We start from the raw sequence: 21330 nt of genomic DNA, 5'->3' as shown, positions 1-21330 counted from the left end.
TTACTCAGTAAAAAATGATTGCATAGTATAAAAAAAAAAAAAAAAAAAAAAAAAAAAAAAAAAAATCGTAACCTCAAGTTTCTAGTTTTGAGATCTGGACTTCAAATTTTGTTATCATGCACGGTTCTGAAGTAATCCTAAGAAAGCCGACTACATTTTTCACCGAGTTACAGTATGTTGAAAATCACTCGAAAATTTGGAATTTTTTTATATTTCCTAATTTTTGTAACCAGTATATTAACACGAATTTTTGTTTTTTTATACATTTGAATAAAAATAATTTAGAAAAAAAATTTTTTAAACCTAAATTTTTTTATTTTTTTAGGATAATAAGTAAGCGAAAGTGATTTTACAAGTTTTTCAAAATCTTAATTATATTTATATTTACTAATAAATTATTTTATAAAATTTATAAATGACTATTTTTATTTAATTATAAGTTGATTTAGTCGACCGGTATCAACTTAAATAAAATTATATATTATTTTTATTAATGAAGAAAGCATGACGTCTATAACTAATATTGATTTTTGTTATTATTAGTTACAGAAAAAGAAAAAGCATTGAATAATTAACAATAGAAATTTATAGATATTTTATGTCATTTGTGTATCAATAAAGAATAGTAAAAAAAAGAAAAAAAATCCTTTCACTTCTTTTATTATTATTGAGATTGTCTTCGTCAACTTTCTTTGTAGTAAAATAATATTTCGTGACGGCGTGAATATTTTATGTTTATTGGTAGGTAGATTTGCAAGAATAAGAGTAATAGTAAGAGTAAGGGTATGAGTAAAATAAAAGAAAAGATAAGAAGAAAAGAATGAAATGAAAGGAGTGAAAAATAAAAACGAGTGAGTATTGGAAATTGGACGATTGTGAGTGAAAAATTCAATAACTGTTATGAATTCATCCGCACGTAAAAGCAATACGAGTCAAGATGAAAGGAATTGCTCTGCAGCCGCATCATCACTGCCTTATTCGATATATTTTTCTACACTTCCTCTACTGAGTCTATAATTATTTTTCCCTTATGTGGGTCAATACTTTAATACAAATGTTTATTAAATTTTTTATACATTCTGTCGCGAATCTGTGCACATGTTGACTAAAATAATTTTATTTTTAAAGTTTAGTTTTTTTTTATTCCATAAATAAATATTCTAGTGATCGTGTGATTGATGTCACTGGCGTTTGATCTTTAGATCTATAAAAAAACTTATCATGTCATTTTTTTTTCTTTTTCAGTAGTACCTAATTTTTGTAATTCCATACTTTTAATTATAAAAAACTGACTCTATTTTAGTAATAAAAAAAAATTGGGATGTTAAAATTTAATGACAGTTTTTCAAAATTATCATAATAAATTTTTTTACGTTCATAAAAATATTAAAAAAATAAAAGTATTCTAAATGTCTCTAAAAAATTTTTCATTAGAATTAAAAAGAGAAATCACTTCAAACCTACGCACTGAAATTAATGAAAATATTTATTTTTGATATCATTTTTTTTTTTTTTTATTATTCTATTGAGAACAAAATTTAAAAATAAAATTATTTTTTAATTTTCTATGACTAATTTACTTTTGTAATATGGTATTACAATAAATAGTAATTTAGTGAAACTAATTTTTAATCTCCATTAATTATACAAAATAAAAAAAAAATTTTTTTAACAATTTAAATAATTGTTTCACGGTTGACAATTCTTTTAAAACTTTTCAAAGATTTATTCCTCTATATCTCGTGATTTATTCTATTCACATTCACGCGGTAATCCAACGTTATATTCATACTTCAAAAAATATTTATCCTACAGCACTCGTCTATTTTATTGAAGTAAAATTTTTCTTTTTATACTTTAATAAAACGAAAAAAATTGAACGTGTGTGTGTTTTTAAGAAAACTCAAGAGAATAGGCAAGCCATCTATTGTAAATAAATAAAGTTTACATGACCCTGAATAACAACATGAGACACAAATTAGCTCTGACACATAATTTACACATTCGTAAATATGCGGATTATTATCAGTGAATTATAATTATCTATATTAAACATCTGATAACAATCGATTACCAGGAAAAACAATTAAAGTATAAGAGCAATACGTCAATTCAATAAAACTATTGCCTATACATTAGATAAAAAATATTTATATTTTAAAACCAATAAAATAGTGATAAGTAATAAATAAAAAAATAATTGCTACAGTAATTTAAATTAAATTTTAAACAATTTAAATAATTTATCAACAATTTAAAAATAAAATATATGGATTTTTAAAAAAACCTCAAACACTAAAAATTTAGATCACACCACTTATTTATATTTTTATCACGTAACAAAATATAAAAAAAATTTCCACTCACGATTTATAAAAAAAAGAAAAAAAAATTGCAAAATTTTTTTTTTATAACACTAACATAATTTTTTATTTAAAACATAAAAATAAATAAATATAATACTACTATTATAACTTTTTTTTTATTTGGCATTAGATTGTACTTGTGTATATTTATGGAATGAAGTAAAGAGCCGCCGCGAACTCGTATACTCGCGTGGTCTTAGTTCGCGGTTTAAGGCTGACTGGTCGCGACGATGTACCTCAGAATGGCGCGAAGTTGTCCGTTCTCGTGTAGTATTAGTGTACATACAACGTACTGAGAGTAGTGCAATGTAAAGCAAAAGGAGAGAAAGAGAAAGATGAATACCCCCCACCTCTTCTGAACTCGTTATCGTCGCGGGGGACCATAGCTAAGAGAACATGCTCTTCTACTGTAGACTGTACTGTCTACTCTACACTACATCAGTATACTATATAGTGGTTAGTAGTTCTACTTTTAGTTAAAACTATTACTATTCTCATAGTAGTTATTACTTTACTTGTTATGTTATATATTCTACTCTTTACTTCCAATACTATTATATACAGTAATACAATACTCATAATAACAAACTCTCTCATTTTAAATACATATTACATTGTATTTATTATTATTTTTTATTCCAAGTGAAGAGATCAAGTAAATATGATGCGCAATTCTATTAAATCATATATATATATATATATATATATATATATATATATACTAGCAACTATATTTATACTTACTTGACATGTTTAAATAATTAGTAATTTCTAATTGCAATTGATATTTATCTTATTAATTACTTAAATTATTTTTGTTGAGTTAGACTTGGATTTCTAAATTTTCATTTCATTTTAATATGATATTTTATTTAAATAAATATACATACAAAATATGTAGACGAAATTCAAGACAAAAATCCTAAACAAAATTCAAATCTCAAACCAAGGAAATCTAAGACAAAAATCGAGACAAAATTCTAGACTAAAATTTTTTATAGATGGTTATACTAGCTATTCGTCAATTCGAATGTTTCAAAATAAATGACTATTTATATTTGAATTAAATTCTATATAAAACAATTGGATGTGAACTTAGCTACGCGTAACGCTGCACAACTTATTATTTATTCTTTTATATTGTTTTCAGTTTTCAAAGCTCGTTTCTGATTGGCCACTGTGAATCTTTAATAACTCCCACAATATTGAAAATTAAGAAATATTGTCCAGGAACTTTATGCTCAGAATTATCCCCTCAATCTAAATCTCACCGGTGTCAAACTAATTTTGGATCACTTTGTATATCTTAGGGTGGCAATATTCTATCGACTTTTTTTTATTTTAAAGCTTACATAAACACTGTAAAAAATTTACGGAGTGAACACCAAATAAATCTGGAGTAAATTCACTTCCGATTTTTTACAGTGAAAAAAATCTCAATTTCAAGTATTTGAAGAGTCCTCTTTAACTTTCAACTCAATCATAAGTTTTCTAGAGGTCGCTCAAGAATTTTTGAACTCCCGAAAGTCAACGAAAAACCATTTTTTTTTTCGAAATCTTTGGTTGCTTACTAGTTCAATCTTTTCTATATAGGATGCAAAAAAACATACTGAAATTTTACGTTGAAATATTTATATAATACTTAAAAGTTATGCAGTATTTTTTGAAATAAATTTTCGAGTTTTTCAATCGTTTTCCATGACCTTTAAATATTGATATTGACTTAAAATTCGAGTGTGTTTCTCTGCGGCTTACATAGAAAATATTAAACAAGCGAAGAATTGAAGATTTTGAAAAAAGAATTGGTTTTTATTGATTTTCGAAATTTATAAAATTTATAAATGACCTCTGAAAAATTTATTTATGATTTGATACTTGAAGAAGAGTCCTTAAATACTTCAGACCAATATTTCTGTGTGTGAGTATCAAAAAAGAAGAAAAGTCAAAAAAATATTTCCATCCTAATATATTGCCCTCACTATTATGGAAAATTGCTTTATTTAATTAACCATAAAATAAAAAAAGAATATGCAAATAAAAATTGAGGTAAGTATGCATAAATATAAATTTTTTAATATATTTAATATTTATATAAAATGAATTTTCGCTTTCTATATCTCAATAAATATTCATCTTGCCGTTTGAATTTTCAGTTAATTGGAGCGAGATCTTTATTCACGTGGGTGAATTCTTTCGAATGAATCAACATTTTTCTTTTTATTTTTATTTTTTTTTACTTTTTTTCAATAAGCTTTAAGTTTATCCCTGGCTTATATCCTGATTAGACTGACAAAAAAAAGCTGAGGAAGGTATAAACTAAAAAACCAAGTGCTGACAAGCGGAAGTAGAGAAAATAAGTCACTCGAATTTAAAAATATTTTTTTATATATTTCTTGTTATAAATTATTACATTTTATCACTGATATAAAAAATTTTTACTGATTTATTATTTTTTTTTCCAACATATTTATATAAAAGGGGAAAAAAAAATTTTCAACGTCATCTAATAATATTGAGTTTAAAAAATAACCAAGTAATCTTGCGTGTTTGATCGATAATCGTTAGTTTGATTGAAGAATGATAATGCAAACAATGAGACTGCCATATTGATGATGGTACCGTCTGGCACATGTGTATGACCATTTAACTAATACAATTGTTAAATAAAAAAAAAATATACACCTATATACACATATATTTATTTACACATACGTATTATAAATTGTTATAAAATATCTAAACTATACTGTACATGTATATTATAATATATTAAATAAATATTCAAAGGTATTCATTTATTTCTTTTGTTTTCAGATATGGATATCTTACGTACGTGTCTTAATTTTAATACTTCTGCACGTACATATAAACTTTATCCCTAAAATGTACATGTGATGACGTTTTGTATTGCATCAATCATTTTACACATACCATATATGTTATCAACATAAATAATGCTGTCCATTTATTTAAAAACATTAACGAGATTATTTATAAGTTAAATTTAATCAAAATTTATTATTTAATTAAATAATGGGCTGATGAATTAATTTAAGTCCATATTTGAGTTAAGTATGAAAGTATTTATATTATATGCAAGAAAATTTTAACTTGAATCAAGAATTTTGCACACCTCAAGCGCGAAAGCGCTGAGAGTGCTTTATGATCGCTATATTTTTATTTGCAATTGAATTTTTGTTCTGAGTCATTCTGTTTTTTTAATTCGAACAAATTTTTATTTGCATCAAAAATTTCAAACTCTTGATTTGAGATACCAGCGACATGATTCAAGACACTTTACAAGATTTGACCAATCTGATTTACACGTGTATTTTTTTTTTTTTTTTTTCGATTGAAAAAATGATGTCAGTGTTACTTAATTATTTTACTTACAAACTTTTTTTTTGAAAAACATTGACGTCAGCCAGAATTGAACTCGGGTCTTTTGAATTAGGAAACTAGGCTAGCATAGGTTCGAAATATTGGAACATAATATTTTTTCCAATAAATACTATGACAATGGTATAGGGGTCTCTATTGCCCATAATTTGAACAGTTCAGTAGGTGAATTTCAGAACCAATACTTATTTTCTCGAACTGAGTTCTTAACACTTTTACTTTAAGTCAGTGATATAGTTGGGACAGAATTTAAGTTAAGATTCTCTAAGCAAAACAATTTTTTTTTTTCAATTTAACAAAATTATAGTTGAATTAAGAATTTAAATTTACAATTCAAAGAAATTTTTTTTTTGAATCTAAATATCAATTTTAAGAAAAAAATATTCTTGAACAAAAAAAAATTATTTTTTATGGTATTCTTGATTCAAGTAAATTTTTCTGGATTCACGTTAGTTTTTTTCTGAGTAGATATAGTATAGTTATGTATAATAATATCACGATCAGCAGTGTATAGAGTATGGATTTAAGTAGAGTGAAATCAGGACGACAATAATATAAGTCTGGAGTCTGTGCTAAAGTAGAGTAGATATAGAAGAGAAACGTTCTGTGGAACAAGCTTAGGGTTTTAGTCAGTCAGTACTAAGTTAGTATAGAAGTTAACTGTCAGGATGAGATAAGATGTATTGCTCTAGCTCTAGCTAAAACCGATGGACAATAATGCACGACTCGGTTGAATTCAATGAGTGGAATCGAAACTGTATTACAGAGATGTGGGTCAGACATCATACCAAGACGTATTTATTAAACCGAATCAATAGCTTTAGTTAACCATAACTATTATTTTGTAATAAATTTATTTTATAAATATAAATTAGTACAATAGTATTTGTACTTATTAATGTGATAATTAATTGTCTTATTAATTTTAATATCAAAGAATTGTTCTCTTTTAAAATAATAATTATAATCATGTTTATTTATTTATTTATTTTTTTTTATTTAAGGATTATTTTAAAACAAATGAGGTTCTGAGAATTATTCCACGGATCAGCACGTGTTTCTCATAATCCGCGAACATGCGCGGGTGGCGAAAGTTACAATAGTCTTAATGTACATGTACAGTATTTATATGTATGAAGGTATCTATATATATAATATACCTTTTACACTTAACTCCTACTACATTAGCTGACCCACCTCCACAGATCGTGAGTTCTCATTTTTTATTATTTCTCGTTTTATTTTTTCTACAATTGTATTTTTTTATCTGTAACCATGTTCCGGGAAGTAGATCAATTACTGTTATTTTTTCGATTTAATTTAATCTAGTGTTAAGCTTGAGAAAAAAATTTTAACAGTTTTAAATTATTTTAAATAAATTTAAATTTATATTAAAATTATTGTAATTTATTTTTTATGTCCGCGGAATTTTAAAATTTTATTGAATTAATTCTTTCATAAAACATATATGAAAATAGAAATTTAATTATATATGAAATGAATTTTATATTGTCGATTAAAAAAAAATTATAGCAATATTTTAATGTACAGATATATAAATATGTAAATATTTATTAAGTATTGATGAACACTGTCTGTAAAGTCTCAGACACTTCTCTTCAAATTTAAAAAAAAATACCAGAGATTCAATTTTTTACAAATTTGATTAAACTATCAGATATAAAATTAAATTACAAAGTCACTTTCAAGTAATTAATTGATTGTCTAGAAAAAAAAAAAAAAAAAACCCCCAAAATTGGCCATCAGAAAAAAATTTAGATAAAAAGTCTTTGAGGTTTAGTTATTTATTAATACATAATTTTAAATATTAAAAGAAAAAGTGTGAAAATTGTACGCAGATGATTAAAAAGAGATCGCATACATGTTTCTTTGAAGTTTACAGAGACCACAAAAACCGGGAAATCGAGAATAGCTCGAGGGGTATAACTCTCGACGAGACGTTTTTCAGTAAAATTGGAAAAACTCAGGCGAGAAAAATTTAACTGGTTAACGTTAAAGGCGACATGAAAAGACGGTAGAGAAAATTGTAGTAGGAATAACGTTTGTAGAATTTAAATTCAAATAGATAAAATATTCACAAGATTTGACCAATTTTATAATCTATAAAATAAAAATGAGTATCAGCTTTTTCTCTGATATTTTTTTTTTATTTATTTTAATGCAAGATGCGAAGAAAAATCCACAAAATAAATAAGCGTTAAATTTGCAAGAAAGTTGAATTTATAATAAAAAATGAGCATACGTGTATGAAGATGAGTGCATTCATGTGTCGAACAGAAAGCAGTTAGTATCGACTTTCTTATTTGAGGTCATGACTCCTGGTAATATTAGGCGTGGTGATTCTTCATATTAACGAAAAAATAATATCTTCCTTTATAACTCATTTCCTTAATTATTATTTTTTCATTATTCATATTTATTATTGGTAATTACTTCCTATATATTTTTTAAAAGATGCACGGAGATAATCCTCTAATAAATTGTACTCGTTAATCGTGAGTAAACTAGTGCTAGGATGAATAATTACTCTTCTGTTTCTAAATATTTTTCGGTTCTAAGGTAAATAGGGTAGAAATATTATTTGTGGTCACTGCTCCATTTTCGGACATTAAATATTCTATTTTAATTACTAAAAAAAGTACAAAAAACTTCAATTATAATAAAGTGATATAAGAATTTTTGAACATATTTAAGAAATTGATTGTCAGTGCGTATTTTACAAATTATTTTATTCAAATTTTTCAAGTTTCCAAAACTGACCTAAAGTGGCCAAAAACGGTACCTCTACCGTAATACTAAATTTAGAATAATTTTAAATTAAATATAAAACAGGTATTAGTTTTTATTCTTTTCCTTTTTTTATTTTTCAGCCCGAGTTTGCTTCAAATTGTAGGGGAAATTTTGAATGGAACTCTACATGAGAAATTATTTTTGTTTGAAATGCTATGGTATCATAGTAAAGCCGGACCATGTTGGCTACTTGACGGACTTTAAAATAAATATATTGCAAAAATGACTGTGGCCATAGTAAAACTTACGGTGGTTACAGTGGTCCAACTTTATAATGACCCCATAACATTTTAAACGAGAATAATTTATCCGTGTATGGTTCAATTACGGTAGTGTAGTAGCTTATTAAGAACCAGTACTCGATCCCTGGATGTATTTCTCATAGAAATATTTAAATATAGATGTACAAACACATGAAATACAGATGTACAAACACAAGAATAAATTAATGATCTTAAAATTTTTGGGCTGATCAAGTTATGATTGAAAAATGAAATAAAAAACTCTTTATAAATAATTGAACTTTTATAGATTTAAAGAGTAATCAATATAAAACCTTTACGTTAATTTTCAGTGATAAAAAATTTTTTGTTTTTGTTCAAAATGTGCGTATTGATTTTCTTATCATGCGATTATTAAAATAACGAAAAATTAATGATAATATTTACAGTTCTCAAGAACATTAAATATAATAAAATATGTGTCAATAATTGAAAAATTAATCATATAATTAATTCTTTAGAGGCATCTCAGTGTGTGCACTCAGAAGAATACGGTTTTGAAAAAAAAAGTAAATAAAGATAAAAGTTACATATCTTTTTTTTTTAACCAATTAATTGGAGGTTCTTCGAATACCTGATATGACAGTAATACTAGTTTCGAATTCGTTTTTTTTTTTTTTTTTTTTTTTTTTTTTTTTTTTTATTAAAATATTTTTCAATTTTCTTTTAAAAAACATATTTTATGAATTCTGAGTTACCGGCAGATGGTAACTTTTTCAAAAGTTATTTAAAATAAAAAAAAAATCACCAAATCTATTACTCAAAAATAGAATTTGTTGGTGCAAAATTTTTACCCGCCCCAAGAAAACTTTTACAGAATGAATTGACAATGAAAATTTTCTCAAAGTAAGAAAAAAATTTGTCTTCTGTGTAGTTTTATGGATAAAAATATTATAAAGATTAAAATTTTCATAGTTCACTTTTTGTTTAGTTTTTTTTTTTTAATTTTTCGTTTTCGAAACCCGTAAATTGAAATGACCTCAGTTTCGATTTTTCTCAATATATTTTGATGAAAAATGTTATAACGTGAATTTATATAAAAATTAATGTGTTTTCAATGAATATAAAGTCAATGGGATAAGAATATTATTCTTCATCTTGAATTCTATTGTAAAAAGAATAATGGATAGAAAAATGTATAATGGTATCAGACAGTTGCATACTATGTGAATATATATAATGTATAAGCTTTAAAAAAGCAAAATAAATAAAATCTTTGTTGTAAGTGCAACATAACCCGTTTTCTTCGCGACTTGAATCGTAAAAATTCTCTCACTTGTTTTATTTTCATTTAGTTTTGTTTCTTTTATCATCTGTGTGTCGTGTTCTTACTTTGTATCACAGAACTTCTGCCACAGACATCGGCTTCAACGGCTCAATGGATAAAATCCATATATGTCCATCACAGAAAATCGTCATCATCGGAAAACACATCATGTACTTTACACAATTTTATCGGAACTCAATAAATTCCAGTTTATTCTAGATTATCAGGATGAAAGGCAGAAAATTTTTTTAAAATCATTTTTATTTTTTTACTAAATTGAATTGTACTATTTTCCAATAATGGACATGTCAATATCTTAAAAAAATAAAAAAGAAAACATACAATAGTATTTTATATTGCGGAAAATTATATCTAAATTTTTAAAGAAATTGATATTTTATAATTTCGTTTTACCGAATCGCTGATACTAACAATAATTATATTATTTATTAAAATTATCTCTTTTTATAAATTAACATATGTAAAGATATTTAAAGTCATCTGTCACATAAAGAAAGTTTTTTAAAAATTTGACGTAATGAAACGTCAAATGAATAAATAATTAATTAATGTTCAATAATAATCCTTAAAAGAATGTTATATATTTTTATTATTATTCAATTCAAACAGAACTTTATGCAACAGAAATATTAAAAAATATATAAACATTAAGATATTATTCAAAGTTACATGAAATGCTAAGACTGTTTGTGAATGGAAAAATAATTTCCACACTTTCTGGCCTATTAAGCACTTCCTACACGATTTAAAAGTACTAAGACCGTGTATTAGATGCGTGGGTGGTCAACTAAATGATTTCAATAAAAATGAACTATTTGATATTTTTCTCTATAAATAATTATTGAAAATTAGCCTCAACATTTTAAAAATTTTTCTTGTTCTAACTTTATACAAAATTGTTGTTAATTAGATATTAAATGTAACTTTTCTCTCATTACATATAAAAATAAAGAAAAGTTGTGTGTATTTAAAAGTGAATTTTCTTGACTTGAGTTAATTAATTTAAAACTTATTACAGTATAACGAAACTTTTAAAATGTCATCGAATTAATGCAAGTGTAACTTGTCATGTCGCAAAATGAAACTCAACATTTGAAACTAATTAGCAAAAAGGAATAAAAAGAATAAAAATAAATACTAAATAAATAACAAACTAAAAAAGTACATAACATAGCTAAATAGTAAATGCTAGAGAACGGTGTAAATTCCGTTAGGTAATGATGGACGACGAGGGATGAGAAAGTTGTACATACGACGAAAAGCTATGTACAGCAATAGCCAATATACCACAGCACAGTTTTAGTAACTATCTGTGTCTGTGACAGAAAATATACACTGAATATAAATTACAATGTCTGGGCAAAATTCATTTTGGCAAAGTCGAAATGAGTTTACCGGAAATTGATTAAAAACTACGTGATACCTCATAAAATACTCTGTTATTATTTGGATTTAACTTTTGCAATATATGTACATATAAATAAAATATATAATATAAATATACCTTTCAATGTCAATAAAATAAAGCCGGAATAAAAGAACCAAAAAAAATGTTTTCCATTGGTTTAATTGATGTTTTAATTTAATTTAATTTTTTTTTTGTAGGTTTTTTCTAATTTTTAAATAAAAAAACTATTCATAAGAAACGAAAAGTCAGTGTAGAGGCCACTATGAGACATGCAACCACGGGGAAACGACCTTGTCTATAATTGTGCAACGTCGTACTGACTGACCTAGTCAGAGGCGTACCATTCACCGAGTTGATCAAGACTAGATATGACTATCTTAGTAAACATATATATATCTATATATATATTTAACTTATAATATAAATGTTAAATATTAAGTTAAGTATCAATGATTTTAATAAAACTTAAATGTTTTATTATTTAAAATTAAAAAAATATTTTTATATATTTTATTAAAATTGATAATTTCGTGCAAAACATTTAACTAATATGTCTAATTTTGAAATAAATAGTATAAAAAACTTTTTTCTTTCGATTTAAAAAAATTGTAAGTAAAGTATTTAAAACATAATATTAAAATTTAATGTTCATTTATAACTACAGTATAAAAAAACATTAATTTTATAAAACTTGACATATAAAAATTATAAAATATTAAATAAACTTTGTAGATTTGGTCTGAAGATGCTGGTGCATGAAACCAGTGAAATATTATCAATAAATAAATTTTTTTATCGATGTGGATCGGATATGCCTTAAATTATTCTCAAATTATAAGTAAAAATGAATAATATAATGATGGTAATATAATGTAATTGAAATTTTTTACTTTAGTACGTAATAGGGATATAGTGTATAGAGAAATATACGGTGTAACGAATGGATAAATATGTAATTAAATATGTGGAAGGAAGACGAGTTTCTGTAGAAAAAATTATAATGGAGATAAAAGAGAAAATGAAAAAAAAAAAGTTTATGAGAATGATCATATTACTAGTAACCCCAGTAGTTATTTTAACCGGTGAGATTATCACTGCAAATGATTTTAACTAATATTTAATTAACCATAATCACGTTGTAGTTGCACCTGTTGAACGACCGCGTATATTCTCCGCAAATCGATATGTTGCGCATTTTAATCCACTTATAATCATTAGCACTTTCTTTTTTTGGAATGAGTGATATTACGTAAGTATTTTTTATATTTATAGTATGCATGTATTATTTAAAATTTTTTTGTGGGTTACTTTTAATTGTAAACACAGAAACGTGAATAAAGAACATTGTCCCTTTCAATTGGTGGAAAAGAATAATAGAGAGGAAGACAAGCACCTTTCTCTTATGAGGAAAAATTTTTTTTTTCCGTAATTAAAGTTGTAATATACACTTGTGTTGAGTAAAAAACATTCACGGCCCGGCGACATTATATGTTAAGTGGAGAATAATTAAGACTCTTGTATACATATCTTATATACTTATTATTGTGGATCTATTTCATTTCTCATTTCTCATGAAATTGTTAAGAGTTAATACGCAATATTATATTTCATAATATTAGATAATGACGTAATTATCAACTGTCATATTTTCTAATTGACCAAAATTATTTTGCGTTTTTATAAATATTTCAATCATCGTTTTTTTTTTTTTTTAATTTATGCGAGACAAATTATCGATGAACATTTATAAATATGTTATTCAGATTATAAAAACAATTTTAATTTATGGAAAAAAATATTATTTTATTATTTTAATAATAAATTATTAATTTTGAAATAAAAAAATAAAATTCTAAAATTTTTATCAAATTTTATCACAGAAATTAAAAAAACAGTTTCTCAATAGTACCGCGGCGGTTTAAAAAAAAAGTTGACATTTCTGTATGAATTAGATTCAAATTCCAAAAAAGTTTGACGTGTAAAACATCTAAATTTGAAACAGAATAGAATTTCAAGTTGAACTTTTTCAAACTTTTAGAATTCTAATAGTAAAACAAAGATAGATTTCGATCTCTATGTGGGTGAATTTTCATTCAAATGAGAGCTTTTTAAAAATATAATTCTGGAAAACGTATATTGACTATATTTTCCCTTCCAACATCGAGATTTTTAAACTGTTTCTAAAAGAGGGAAAAATTTGGTTAGTATACATTATCAAAATTATGTTTTGAAAACGTTTTAATAAGACCAAAAATTTGCTCGCATTAAGATCTAAATCTACCTTTTTTTCCACTATTAATTAATTCTAAAAGTTCGAAAAAAATTAAATTTGAAGTTCTAATTTTCTTGAAATTTTAGAAGTTCCACATGTCGAACATTTGTGGAATTTTTTTTACACAGATAAAGATCTTGTCAGACTTAAATCTTAATAATAAATTTTACAATTTTTAATAGATGAAAAAAAAAACAGTATTAACAACATTATTTAATTTTTTTGTTGTTGTTAGTTTTCATACAAACTATGAGTGTAAAGAAAAATATGATGGCAACACTGATATTATCATGTATACATATAATGAAAAAATTAAAAGAAGCTATAAAATTTTTCTCTTAAATTATTTTTATGCATATTAATATTCTACACCTCGATAAAATATTTTTAAAAATAATTAAAATGTAAACTATAAAGTTTTTAAAAAAAGCGAATTTTCATATTCATGAAATAATATTATCTATATTTATAAACTTGACATTTGATATATTATTAAATTAATGATATTAATATCAACATACTATAAATATTAACCATTCTATCAAATGACATTTATATTATTAACGCGAAAATAAAAATATCACTCGACGTGGTATAATAACAATTTTACCTGGCTATCGTTGCTTTCATAATTGCTCGATCAATAATAATGACTCACCTGCAACAAAAACAAAAAATATAAATTAATTTTGTAAAACAAAATATTATTTATATATAGCAATAATATTCCCAAACAAAACTATAATGCTCTAAAAAATTTTCACTATCCACTTTAACTGTCAACAATTTAAATATTATAAATAATTTAACTTTCTGGTTAATTCTTAACCTTAAAATATCTTTTGTACAAACATACAAAGATTTATAAGACTAATCTACAACAACGATATCAGAAACTCGTTGACACTGATTTAATTTTAATAAAAATTGATAACTTTATTAGATAAATTAGTCTTTTATGTTTTTATTTAACACTAGAACTATCGAGAATTATCGATTATTTTATATTATATCAAATAAATTTATACAATTTGTACCTGTATGTATTTCTTGTACAAAATAAACCCATAATACAGATTTATTTCTATCACATTCACTTATTAAATTTTATCTACTATTATATTTTGTATAAATAATTAAACACAATTTAATTTAAATAATTTATAGAGTTTAGAAAAATTTATTGATACTTTTATTGCCAAGACTTTTAAGACAATGCGTGTGGTATTGATTGTTTTTACCGACAAAAGTGTCTTGATGGATGTAAATTAGTGTACTCTTATCTTATCAGTTATATATATATATATATATATATATATATATATATATATATATATATATATATATATATATATATATATATATATATATATATATATAGATGTGTGTGTATATATAGATGTGTATATTTACGTCTTATGAAGATAAGAAGAAAGAAAAACTGGTAGGAGAAATTTATTAAAGATGTCAAAAATATAAAAAATAATTATTATAATTATGTTTACTAATTCAAATGTATAAAATGCTATAAGCATAAATATAAAAAAATTAATGGTTAAAATGATTTTTTTTGTTTCAAATAAATTTATCATATAATGACATTATTTTTTTTTTAATTATAAAAGTACTTGTATGCATATAAGAGTAAATAAAAATGAAAATGAATTGTTTATAATGCAAATAGTGTAGTAGGTGTGTTTTTTAAAAATCTGCGAGTGAAATGTATCTGCTAGTGATAGAAACATAAAATGAGCAGGGAAGTTAAATAATGAAATAAAAAATAAAAGAATGAATGGGGATAAAAGAAATCTACAAACAACTTTAGATAAACTCGTGTGACCTGATTGAATGGAATAAAAGTTTGTGAAAAAAAAATAAATTTAAAAAAAAACAGGTCGCTCGATTACAAATAAAGTTCAATAAAACTTTATATAAAATAGTTAATTAACCAGATAATTAATTTTAAAATGAAGCCCTTTAAATTATTTTACAAATTAGTTTTATAAGAAAGTGCAAGTATATTTAATAGTTTTCATTTTATATGAATATTATTTATGAACTTAAATTGAAAGGCTTGGATGAAATAATAATTTATTGAGTAAAATTGATATAATTATTCCATAAATTAATGATTTAGCATAAATCAAAGCCGATTTTTTTTATTTAGAACGTGGGTTAGATCGATGATATTAGTCGATAGTAAAAAAGTCTTACGCCCTCGAGAGACGTGAAATGACGCCCACTTTTCTCACATATGAGAAAATCATGATAATCTTGTTATCGTATTATTATTATTATTTTTTTTTTACGCGAGCATCGTCGTGTCAAGTACAAACAGGAAAAAAGAGATCACATTTTCTATGCAATATCACGTTTTATATATCCACCCACATATTCATTTTTTTCTTGTATATAAAATAATAGATGATGTTTTGTATAATAAATAAATTTGAATATAAAAAGATGTGATAAACAAAATGAATAATTATTGATTTAATATAAATTGTATGTGATTTTTATATATTTTTAAATATAAAATTGTTAGTCTGTTCTATATGAGCTGGCTTATAAAATAACTGATAAATTTCATGTTTTTATCAATCGTTTTAGCTCCAATAAATGAACTTTTGTGTGACATGAAAGACAGATAAATTAAATTTTGGAAATATAAAAATAAATAGATATATAAAATATGTAAATATCAATTATAATTATTTACCTAGTGTAGCTCTTTATATTACGTACACTGTTAAAAACTTTTTTGATTTTCAACTACAATTGTTATATAAATTTATGGTATTTTCACAAAATCTGGGGATCAAGAAAGCTAGAATTTTAGCGTAACATGTTCAAGGAGGAAGATTTTAAAGTCAGGTGGTCTGATAGACTAGCTGCCAAAAATAATAATTTCACGTTCAAGGTGCCGGTCTTTTCTTCAATTATACACAAGCATTCATTTACGATAACAGCAACAAGGCTTTGATATAAGAATTACCAATTGATATTATGAATTCAAATAGCTTAGTAGTTTTTTAAAAACAATTATTTGATTTTTTTTTTAATATTGAAATTTAAAAGTCCAGTAGTTAGTGAGTTTGATAACCATATTACAATAGTTTAAAATATCTTGACCTAAGTAGCACAGAGACAACTTTAAGATGTCTTAAAAAGCACACACAAAATTTTATTTTGTCTAAAAGCCGTTATAAATAAAACTGACAGATATTGATCCCAGGAATCATAGAAAATCTGTGTTCTCTCTCCCATCTTAAAAAAAATTTTTATTTATTCCTCTTCTTTGGAGTGAAACATATTCCAAAAAAGAGTTTTCGCGTAGTAGATGATTTTTGATTTATTTAATCCCTTCGAAAATGTAAACTATAAAAAAAACTCCGCAGATTGAAATCGTAATAAAAATTTAAGGACCATTAGATCATAAATATATAGTGAGGTTAGGTTTCTTATGCTTCGACATTTATATTGAGTACGGAAATAATTTCAATCTCCCTTTACATATAAGGCAAAAGACCTAGTACCTGATCACTCCATGTATTTGTATAACTATATTTAGTAAAATTTAGTAAATATAGATATACAAATACATGAGTGATCGGGTACTAAGTATAGTTTCCTGATCGGGTACTAGGTCTCTTACCCTATTTCCAGAGCAAGAAATATTTTGTGGATATCACTATGTCAGTATAGGCGTGAACACCATACTGTATGGTATCGAAGATTTTTATACGTAGTAAAATTGTATGCATAGATGGTTCGACCATTGCGGGAATAGTAACATTGGCGATAGTTGTCGAGAACGCCGCAATGTCAGTATGGCCGTAAGGCCCATACTGTGCCACCGTATCCACAATGCTTCTGGCAGAAAAACCTAGTCTAACGACATTTATATAGTTTTGGCAGTAATACGATAGTATACATTTTACACATTGAGAGATATTGAAGGTCTGATTTGTTTAAAAAATGGGCGTAAATTCAACCGTATCTTAAATGGTTGGATTTACAAAAAAAGTGTAAGAAAGCTTTTTTGAAGAGCGATAAATTTTCTAAAAGAAAGTTCATAGCGCTTAATTTTGTCTATGCGTTAGAGAGAAATAAAATTTCAAACAAAAACGTCAATTTTTTTTAAACAAATCAAAGATTGACCTTCAATATCTCTCAAATTGTTGGATACACTTAATTTTTAAGCGAGTGATAAAATTTGTTTCATTGTACCAAAATGGAAAAGTATCATTACTTAGGCAGGGTTAAATGGCATAATAATAAATTTTCATATTTTTTTTTTTTTTCATTATTTTTTTATCACAAATAAATGATTTATATCATAACCAAGTAAAAAAATCTAATTTGGGAAATAACGGACACCCTACTACTATACAGTATAGTAAATAACCCTATACTTCTGGGGCCCATACAAAGTCGCCGTTAATGGAAAAAATTCCGTAGATCGGCCAAGGTCTGATTGCCGTCACTTGGCCAAGCATTGGCAATTAGTAATGGCCCAAGCATGGTTAATTACCAGCAGCCGTTTGATATTTTAAACGACGCTGCCGATGGCTGGCCAATGAATGGCTACTTATGACTGGCCAATTATCGTTTCGCATGGGATACTGTTAGTAGATTAGAGGTCCATGACTTTGTCAAATAAAAAAATCTACTAATCAATTATTAATTATACAAATAACTTATTATTATAGTTTTCTTTAATTAATAATTATTTTTTTTTTATTTAAATTAATTTTTAATCAATAATATATTTTAATTTTCCGATTAAAGTTATTTACAACTAACAATTAAAATATTTTTTAGTTCGTTATTATTTGCAACCAACAACCGCAATTTTATAACTTTATTTATAAAAATTAATTTAATAAAAAAATAATACATACATTTTTATAATAAATGTTATTTTTAATAATGGTAGTAGAGCAAGATAATTCAACTGGGTTCTTGATAAATAATCAATTTAATTTAATAAGTTTTATTTTAAAAAATGATGTAATTATAATAAAATAGTACGAAATTCTTATTTTTTTTTTTCTAAATAATCGAAAATATTATTTAAATTGCTCTTTATAATTTATAAAATCGAGTGGTTGTAGTAGAATGAATATCTAGATCATTCAAAAGTGTCAATTCAACATTAGCAGTTTCGTCCAGTAGCCATCGTTCGGACCCAGTAATCAGAAGGACGGCAATTCGCGCCCAGAGCCCAGTAGAATATTCACCGAGTTTTTTTCACATCATTTATCCCACTTAAATAGTTTAAACATTAATGATCATGAATTCTATGAGGTCAATAAAAAAAAAAAACTTTTTTTAAATTAAATTCATTTGCATACTTGGCTGATTGCCGGTGGCCATTAATCGGCCGATAATCGAGCGCCATTAATGGGCCGGGGTTATCATTTGTATATTCAGCCGTTCATGGGCCATTAGAAATTGTCAATGACCAGCCGTTAATCATCATACTTCGCCCGGCGATGGGCCATCCAAGAGCCGGTTTCCAAACTTTGTATGGGGACTCGTTACAATACTGTCTTGGAATATTTCACATACTATTTAAGTATTTGTCTTGCGACCATATCAGCATGGTGTTGAACGCTATGCATTTCTTACCACGTACGCAAAATAATTTAAAAAAATTATAAGCAGCTGACAATCAAAATTATCACGCTCATGAAGTTGTAGAAATAGATTTTTCATTTTCCATCATTAGTATAATTTCACTATAAGCCATAAACTGTCATATGATTTACATTAATCATACCACAGAATAATATTTTACATTGTAATATTTTTCATTTTCTAAACGCTTATTGAGCATGATTTCATGCAGTTGACAGATGTCATTTTCGTCGTGCTCCCTATCAATAATTAGTGTCAATTTTACTATGGCAATAGTAATTTTTGCATGTGTTTATTTCAATTTCTGCGGTTACCCAGCATGGTCTGGTTTTAATATGTCACCATATACTATTTCAAACGAGAATCATTTCTTTGTACACTTACTGAGTTACTAAAACTTTTCATAAATTGAAAACAAAATCTATAATGTTCAATCATTAATCCCAAAACCAAGTATTTATACAAATAAATACAATTTTTCATAAAAAAGTTATTTGTATTAATCGATAAATTCATTCGAGTGTCAAAACTCCGAACCGGATTGAAATAATATCCGTGTCACTTCGAAATCACTACGCTTAAAAAATCCCTATTTATTCCGCATGCGGTGTGATTTTTTTTACAAAACTTGTGAACTTTTCGTAACGGAGTGAATTTTTGAATTGAAATAACATCGCTATTCACTTCCGTTTTCTTTACAGTGAAGATAAAGTATATATATAAATAATTTAAATTACAATGATAATATTTGTATTTTTGATTTTTGGCCGATTTGAACTTGTCAACTTTGAGTAATTTACTGTGAATTTCGAGGAAAATTTTCATAGTAAACTTTGAAAGTTGATGTTTATATGTAAGAATATATATAATATATACAAAGGAAAACAAAATTAATGCGCTTTCTGCTTTTAAGAGAGGCAATTTAAAATCGTCTGTGCATTAAAAAAAAAAGGGTTTGTGAAAAAAAACATCTAGCTTATGATATTTTATTTTTTCGCTTTTATATTCAATATTCCTATAACGCCGGTACTGAGATTTAAAGGGAAAAAAAGGTAACAAACGAAGCATAAATAAATATTAATGAAGTGCTGTGATATTGTAAATTACTTATATATAAATAAAAATAATGATAACAATGATAATAATTTAATGTAAAATAATTTAATGATAATATATATATATATTCAAAATATCTACGTCACTTACTGACGTAATTTATTTTCTTAATTATCTTCTGAACAAAAGATAATTACATTCTTTTGTATTGTAGTCATAAAATTGAAAGCTCTTTATTTTTGCTTTTATCATTTTTTAATTAAAAACAATAATTAGATTCTGTTTTGTGCTTAAATATATTGACAAATTATTTTATTTTAAATTTTGTAAAAAATATTATTTTATATAAATGAATAAAAAAATATGTAGGTTCTAAAATGAAATTATTTTATTTAAATTAAAGGAAATCAAATTTTTTATAAAAATAATTGTAATATTGGATTTAGTTAAAAGTAAGCGTAGATAAATTTGAAAGATAAAATTGACGGAATATTGAAGTAACATTTAGCCGTATAATAGTAGATGTCGCGTGCGAAGCCAAGCGTTAAGGTCGTAAGACCCCTTATACCACGTTTGGTCGATCAATATGTACCCTGGTAGGTTTCGCGCGATATCGGAGGGTAGTTTTGCACACTAGTATATATATATTCTCATCTATACTATGTCTACTGGCATTGGGTGTCCTTCCTGGTTTGAAAGTGAAAGTGTATGTACATCATACTCACACATATATATGTGTATATACATAAACTCTGGCTTCATATATTTTAAGCGTCATCAGGGGTGAGGGTGAACAGAAACTATAA

The 21330-nt window shown here is 25.3% G+C and overlaps 1 protein-coding gene and 1 long non-coding RNA gene across 5 annotated transcripts in view; one reads left to right on the top strand and one right to left on the bottom strand.

Annotated features, from left to right (window-relative positions):
- Positions 1-21330, bottom strand: part of LOC103568957 (IQ motif and SEC7 domain-containing protein 1) — a 97698-nt gene that overhangs the window by 45579 nt on the left and 30789 nt on the right. Inside the window, exon 2 of one of the 4 annotated variants that reach the window (XM_053740372.1) lies at positions 14436-14483. The exons of 1 other annotated variant lie outside the window; for it this stretch is intronic. In XM_053740372.1, the coding sequence (XP_053596347.1) occupies positions 14436-14455 (20 nt within the window). In that variant the 5' untranslated portion in view covers positions 14456-14483. Of the gene's footprint in view, positions 1-2287; positions 2371-14435; positions 14484-14862; positions 15108-21330 lie in introns of those variants that run through there. 2 more of the 4 variants (XM_053740371.1, XM_008546008.3) reach the window with 2 other exon arrangements.
- Positions 3972-5156, top strand: LOC128668169 (uncharacterized). Its single transcript, XR_008403930.1, has 2 exons — positions 3972-4412; positions 4520-5156. It is a non-coding gene; the product is annotated as an uncharacterized LOC128668169 (long non-coding RNA).

The sequence above is a fragment of the Microplitis demolitor genome, chromosome 7 (genome assembly GCF_026212275.2).
Source record: "Microplitis demolitor isolate Queensland-Clemson2020A chromosome 7, iyMicDemo2.1a, whole genome shotgun sequence".
NCBI lineage: Eukaryota > Metazoa > Arthropoda > Insecta > Hymenoptera > Braconidae > Microplitis > Microplitis demolitor.
This window is presented reverse-complemented; position numbering and strand designations above follow the sequence as displayed.